The 7,500-nt window shown below is 33.7% G+C and overlaps 3 protein-coding genes across 7 annotated transcripts in view; 2 read left to right on the forward strand and 1 right to left on the reverse strand.

Moving 5' to 3' along the window:
- Positions 1 to 1,442, reverse strand: part of LOC125038882 (transcription initiation factor TFIID subunit 1-like) — a 22,294-nt gene extending 20,852 nt beyond the window's left edge. For 4 of the 5 annotated variants that reach the window (XM_047632513.1, XM_047632512.1, XM_047632514.1 and 1 more), the window contains exon 1: positions 1,388 to 1,442. The gene's annotated coding sequence lies outside the window, so the exon portion shown is untranslated. The remainder of the gene's footprint in view (positions 1 to 1,387) is intronic. The other variant, XM_047632511.1, reaches the window with a different exon arrangement.
- A 289-nt stretch (positions 1,443 to 1,731) lies between these two features.
- On the forward strand, positions 1,732 to 5,307 carry LOC125038920 (copper transport protein ATOX1-like). Its single transcript, XM_047632585.1, has 3 exons — positions 1,732 to 1,848; positions 4,025 to 4,100; positions 4,295 to 5,307. The coding sequence occupies exons 1-3, from the start codon at positions 1,837 to 1,839 to the stop codon at positions 4,429 to 4,431; spliced, it is 225 nt and encodes a 74-aa protein (XP_047488541.1). The 5' UTR covers positions 1,732 to 1,836; the 3' UTR covers positions 4,432 to 5,307.
- A 2,070-nt stretch (positions 5,308 to 7,377) lies between these two features.
- Positions 7,378 to 7,500, forward strand: part of LOC125039169 (protein transport protein Sec61 subunit alpha-like 1) — a 7,436-nt gene continuing 7,313 nt past the window's right edge. The window contains 1 exon segment of the mRNA XM_047632937.1: positions 7,378 to 7,500. This exon segment is cut by the window's right edge and continues 14 nt beyond it. The gene's annotated coding sequence lies outside the window, so the exon portion shown is untranslated.

Genomic DNA, 7,500 nt, shown 5'->3' on the forward strand with positions numbered 1-7,500 from the left:
AAAATGTCAAACATCAGAAAAAAAAAAAAAAATCTATACTTTGCCAAGGTTATTTGCTACCACTTGAAGAAGAGGAAAGCACCTAAACCATAAGACTAAACTTACAGTCTCATCATGTTTTTTCAAAAACAAATTTCAAAACAATCTTCACTAATAACTTATTATGACAAACAAAAAACTAAGACATTTAAAATTGTAACTCATTTACTTATAGGTTTCTAACCCAAAGACTATTAAATTCTGATACTATGAAGCAATCAATTTGATGGTTATGACTCTGATTGAAGTCTGCTGTTGCAAGGTAGGTAACAGGATAAATGGGACACAAATAACAAACACAATTCAAAACCAGTCATAAAAATTTTGAGATATGCATTTTCATATGTAACTCAAAATAAGCTCTAGCAGTTTAAAAGGGACCTACGCTGCATATGGAACTCTTTGTCCAGCAAGTTGGATGTTTTGATTATACGGAGCCCCTACTTTCTTGTCCTGAACAAGTTGTCCATCTCGTTCATCTTGCCCTGTTTTGCAGTGGGTAAGCAGGATGAGATGACAATAGCATTTATTTGCAAACAATGGCAGTTACAGGCAATCATAAGATATTGATTGGTAAATTTAGGGCTCTTTATTGTTGTTATCAAAGGGTATTTCTGAGTTTATCTGTTGCAGGTAAGATATCTATGCATCAGAGCAGTTACAAACCCTAATCAGTGTGTAAAATAAAGACACCGGTAAACTAAAATAGTTTACTTTTGAGCTGGTTGCATTGTGGGCAATGAAGGTCTTGGTGGTTCCAAATGCTGCCTCATTATTCTACTGGTCCTGACAAGTAGTCTGGACAAGCAAAACAAGGAGTTCCGAATGCAGCATTATTGCTATAATTTGGCTAAAGTATTATCAGCGATGCAATCACAATCATTTGCAATAACCACAAGCTACCACTGAAGAATGTGGAATGTTTTGTGTAATGCCAATACTCAGTCATTATTCTGTATAACGATAACACTTTTACAACTGTGAAAAAAGAAGCCATTTGATTAGAGATGCTAAATAGTTGGTTTAACTTCTTGAGAGCAGTGTTAGGAAAGCGATTTTCTCTAAAAGTGCCCTAGCACTTCCCCTATACTCGTACGATTACATGAAGACCAAAAACAGCTTTTAATGTCAGTATTAAACCGAATAACCTGAAAGTGCCGACTAAAAATTGGTCTTAAGATATGAACATGCTCCAAGATATATTCCTCGATATAGAGACCTTTCCAGCAAGAAATTCCCCAACTGCCAACACAAGAAGGATGCTATGGTATTCATAATCATAAGAGAGACAATGAAATGTAGAAATTGAGACTAAAGGATGGCATAGAGATCAATTAGGTGGCCTCACCTCTGTTCCTGACGTTTTGTTTACAACTCTTGTGACGTCACAGCTTCTCTCTGCGCATGCGTTGTTTGGAGTGCGTTCGAGTTAATATAATGATTTTTTGGATAGCAAGGCAGTGTCAAAGCCTTAATGTTTTGTCTTTATAAATTCGGAAGGGATATACGAGTATTTTTATCAAATATAATATCATATTGAGCAACGAAAGAAAATAAATTATCCAGCTCGATAAACTAATCTGGTTATGAAACAAAGTTCTACAATCCTATATCAAATCTGAACATTGTGACATTAATGCAAGTAGAGAATAACCCTCTTTATCGAGACCGGAATTTGGTAAACAAAAAAATTAATAACCATACTCGAACGTCGGAGTCCCCTTGATGAGCCACCCAAAACCGAGTCAGTGACAAGATAACGCTTATCAGGGAGTTACACGGGCGTTACTATTAACAATGTCTCTCATGGTTAGTATTAAGCTTTAATCCGAATTTTTGTAAGAGAACGATATGACTGATATGTCATGTTAAATCTGATTTATATGTTGCTGTAGTTGATAAGACTGATTAGATGTTTATGTTTTATGAGATTTTACGCCTATGCATACACACGTACAGATGTGTGTGTGTATATGTGCATATATACACACTTACATGCATATTTACTTGTTTTTTTTCTTCTATATAGGAGATTCGTATGCGGATCTCACTGAGACAGTTTTATTTTTATATAATTTATTCCATATCTGTATATTTGTTGTATGATATAGTCATATTTTCATATATTTACTTGTTGGTTCATATATATGTTTTAAAATCTGTGGCCCTAATAGTGATCATTTTTGGCAATGATGAATTGCTTGTGATATTTGCTGTCCAGATAAAAAAAAAATAAAAAAAAGCTTTAAGCCATCCTATAGAGAAACCAGTCGAGTGCTGAAGACAACCAAAGTTGTTAACGTTGATGCTAAGTACTATTTCAGAGAAAGTGCCATTGACTTATCAAATTATTGAGCAGACTGTCATATGTCTTTTTTTTTTTGCAAGTAGTTCTGTACTGATATTATCATCAATACATTAGAACTTTGGATTGGGAAAACAGTGGTGTTCAATTGTAGCTGTTCACTTGTAGTAAGATGGGAGATGACATAAGCCACACATGACAGTTTGTGTCGAATCATTTAATCCAGATCTGACCCTCACTTTGCTGATATCCAATCGCTTTATAAAAGGTCGATCATGCTCTGATTTGTTTGTAATAACTGCTATTCACTTGAATGGCACTAGCTGCGTTCATTGAAAAGATGCAGCCTCTCATTTCCTAAAAAAATCCTTTCTGCCACTGTCAAGAGTCTAAAGAGGTGGGTAAAAGTATGCTATGAATTTCTCACTCAAGCAGCTGATAGTCTGTAATCCCCAGTGATTGGCTCAGTATGACACTCCTATTAGAAGGGAAGTGTATGAATTGTACTAGGCAAATTGCTAAGTAAACAACATCAATATCAGAAACTGCTGAAGATAATTTGGATACATCTCAAAGATATTTATCTATGCTGTAGCAAGGGGCTCTGTTCCCTGCATAGTCTACAGTACCTCTTATCCCCTGCTTGGTTGACAGACATCCACCTATGTCTTCGTTTCACAAGCATATCAGCATATCAAGATGAGTATTTGCCAGCAAGGGTGTTAGAGGTTAACAATGTGTGTAATGATTTATTTTTATTATTATACACCTCTTCTGATATGTGGTCAGTCCCCCACTTTAAGCTGGAATGCTGGCTTAGGGTTGTCAGTGGCCAAGGGAGGTTTTAGTTCATGATTCTCAATTTCTGCTTTCTCCCATGGGATGGTAGGATCAGGAAGTCTCTCGGGATACTTTTGTTGCCTTTTTTATTAAATGGTTCATATTTTTACATTAAGTTTTACCTTTCACTATGCCTGCTATAATTCCTCTCCAACAATTAGGGCCACAATTGTCACTAAACTTATTTTAAGTATGAAAACCCTAAGATGAAGATTACAAGTCCTATTAATATTGATATTGTTAGTATCTTTTCATGACACATGCTTGAACATCTATTTTCAGAAAGCCCTTGCAGCCTCTATTAATAGAGAAATTCATATATAGAAATAATACTGTTTCCCTTTCAATCACTACCACTATATATTTTCAGCAGTCCATAGTAAGCAAAAGATATTTCAGTTATATTTGACTTTGATATTATAAATAAAGGAAAAAGGTCTTTTGGTTGGTGTAATGGTAAACTCATAATAGACTTTGGCAGAGTTTATTAGTTCATTATATTGTTGGTATTACTTGGTCACCTCTTACTAAACCACATTACATTACATTGTGCAAACCTTGAAAGTAGGACCAGATTTTTTTTTAGGGAGGATATTTGCAGATGTAAGTATTTAGTTTTTAATATTGTTATTGGGAGATTGTACCATCTTATCATTTGTTTGTTTAATGATAGCCTTAGTCCATTTTACTCCTTTTTATAATATATGTGATATTGATGTATGTATTTTTTACAGTTCTGCAAAGTGGATATTATATTAATATTTTATTCTTTTGAAGTTTGTAATGAGAATAATATGTTTTTTTTTTTTTCCTTTTCTTATTTAATTAACACTGTTTCAGATACATGAATTCACTGTTGAGATGACCTGTGAGGGTTGCTCAGGTGCAGCAAAGAGGGTCCTAGGAAAACTTGGGGGTAAGTCCACTATAGTTAATGCATTTCATAAAGGAAATATGTGAAGTACAAGAGACCAAAGTAAGGACTGTTGTAATAGTATTTTTGTTTTAGGAATGATACAGTTTTTAGTGATTTATAGATTGAATTGGATATTTGATTATTCATAATATAAAGTATATTTCATATATTTAATGATTCATTTATCTTTTCAGATAAAGTTTCCAATGTTGACATTAACCTTGAAACCAAAAAGGTTATTGTGACCAGCGCACTCTCCTCAGATGAGCTTCTTGAGACCTTAAAAAAGACTGGAAAAGATGTCACATATCTTGGAGGGAAAGCTGCCTAACTTGCAACATGTGATAGATTTTCAGTTTCTAGCTGTGGCAGCTGATGGTGATTAGAACATTATATATACTATCTAATGAATATGTTATTTTGTGGTATGTTTCCAAAGAACTATTGGGGCATTGTACAAGGTTTTTGAGTTTGAAAATCTTAGATTAGATAGAAATAAAGATCAAATTTTGTTAACATTATGTTCAAAGTTTTTAAGACCAAAGGATGTTGAACTTGCTGTTTGCCACTCAACACTTTTAGCTTGTCTGTTTGTGTGGGTCAGTCTTGAATTTAGGGCAGCAATTTTTGACAGCTATTAGCATTTAAGATGAAAGGTGTGAAATTAATTATTCAGAGTTTCTTGAGAAAAAAAATCAAGCTTATATATTGTGATCCATATCACTGTTTAACTGAAAGGTTGTAATATGCTTAAATACTTTAATAAAATCATGGGCTTTCAGGATAAGTGTAATTCTGTTTGGTGGTGCACTGTTATTTTTCTTTAGAATCACAGTTTATCAGTGTCTTATATATCTGCCATGACAGTAGTTTGCATAAAGATGAGTGAAGGAAAAGATCTGTCTCTTTGTAAGAGATGAAAGATAAGAAACTTGCATACATAGATATATATACATATATAATAATAATATATAACAAAAAACATAAATGCTTATAGGCTTCCCATTCATAATTCCAGCTGCCTTAAATTTGTATTTTTTCAAGGAAGTACTTTCTAAGGATTCCAGACATTTGTAGTTAAGTGGCTTAGAGCCATTTGTCATGTGATTCACCATTGGTTATTTATGTTGAACCTTTAAAAAAATGTATTTTGTGCATTTTTTTTCCTTTTGTAGGGTGAGAACAAAATAAAGTGACTAGAATATAATATTTTGTTTGTCATATTCCTTCCCAAAGACCAAAGAACTTACTAAAGTATTACTGAAATCTTACCACACCTTATTATTTACCAACTGTAATATGTACATGTGAGTAGCTTGTTAATACAGTTAACAGAACTGACTTGCTGCATCTAATGATAAAATTTGTTAGTGCTTATGCAGTCCTAAAAAGAAAAAAGGTTATCCACATATGATTTTGAAGTAGAGGCATGCATAATTATATGAAATTATATAGAATTATAATCAAAAAGACTTTATTTAGTCAAATATTTCTTCACCTGTATTCATTTTTTGTTTATTATTTCCGTCCTCACAGTTTCTTACACAGTGTTAGCTTAGAAAAATATATAGGAAAAGACACTTCAGTATTAAAGGAAACAAAGAATGAATAAGGAAACACTTGAGGATAACCAGGGATTGAGTAGACCAATGGATGGAGGTCAATAGAGAGACAGGAGTGTGTCACTGCTTACCATCCTTACTAGAATTTTAGTGTGAGAATAAAGTGTGTTATACAGATTGTGAATGCAGATACTAAGGACTTTATTTACTACTATTAAATCTTTGAATTCAGTTGTCACATACCACACATGTAGTTGTTTTTTTTACCATAAAACTTCAGACAAATCCATCTTATACTTGGCTGCCTTGTATTTAAAGGTGGAAAATAAGGTAAACATTCTGTTATTATATGTAAAACAGATATTAGATGAATAAAAGCTGCGAAAAAACACCAACAATAATGCTTCTTTAATGTATAACTCAAAATACAGATAACTCAGAGGTTACAAAAATCTACTAGTTGCTTCTGAAACATGTAGGTTTATTCTCAATGGTCTTTCATACTATTTTTTTTTTAATTAATTAGATATTTCACAAGATAATTAAAAATATAGCTGCAATGAACACAACAGAAAAAAAAAAATAGTTCTTTATAGTAACAGTAAATAATATATATAAAGAGAGCAAATCTTTCTGCACAGTTTAACCAGCTTTGTAAAACCAAGGACATGGTGTCCTCTTTATTATCCAGCCAAATGTCAGTATGTGGACTACATAGAAATAAAAGAAATAAACAGCATGGATATAAAACATTTCTTGAGAGAGTCTGATCATATCAATCAATAGAAAATATCAATACATATTAGTAAATAACCAGATATAATGTATGTGTGAATGAAGGCACATTACTAACATTAATTTAATTATCTGTTACATTATATGGTTCGTATATAAAAAAAAAAAAAAAATGCCTGACAAACATGCAAATTACTAATCTCTAAGTTATCTCTCTTTCTCTCTCTTCTTTTGCCAGTTTCCTTTTCTTACTACCAATTTGCCCCTCTTATCTTTTTATCTTTGTTTTCTCTCTCTTTTCTTTCACCTTTCTCTTCTCTCTATCTCATATACCTGTTTATATTTTCTCATTTCTTCCTTTCCCTTTTCTTGTTTCCCCCACCCATATGTTTCTCTTATCTGTTTGTCATCTCTCCCTATATATGCCTCCCCCCCCCCTTTCCATCACTCCCGTCTTTCTATCTTTTCATTCTAGAGGTTCTTAAAATTTCTCTTTCTTTTTTTTTCTCTCTCTTTTCCCCTTTTTCTTTATCTTTTTCCCACTTCCTCCTTAGATAGTTTTGCATGTTTGTTTGTCTATGTATCTCCCCTCTTTTTCTTTCCATTTTCCTGCTCATCTGTTTGCTTGCCTCTCTGTCTGTCTGTCTTCTGTTGTAAATATAATGTTTAAGTATATGTATGTAATTACATTTTTCACCCTCGTATCCAACATTGCAGTGTTGGCAGATGTTTGATCTTTCCCTTTAAATCCCGGCTGATTGGCGGGTTTTCCAATGGTGCCACACCGGCATATACGACCCTACAGAGAGCCACATACATCAACAAAAGAAGTAGAAAAGTACCTTCATATAATTTAAAAGAATATTACAATTACATCAACATGAATGAAGGAAAATCAATAGCATCCGGGAAATATTTATTCGCGACCTCACGAAAAGCGGCACCACTGGACCAACAAGCGTCACGATGGCGGTGCGGAGGTGACGTCACTGCGGCCCTCTCGCGGCGGGTTCGGGAAGCTCTGACACGTCGCGTTCAGTGTCAAGCGAGACCGCATCACTGGTGGACGTTATATCCTGTTCGGCCCTTCGTCCGTCAACATC

Source organism: Penaeus chinensis, chromosome 26 (genome assembly GCF_019202785.1).
Source record: "Penaeus chinensis breed Huanghai No. 1 chromosome 26, ASM1920278v2, whole genome shotgun sequence".
Taxonomy (NCBI): domain Eukaryota; kingdom Metazoa; phylum Arthropoda; class Malacostraca; order Decapoda; family Penaeidae; genus Penaeus; species Penaeus chinensis.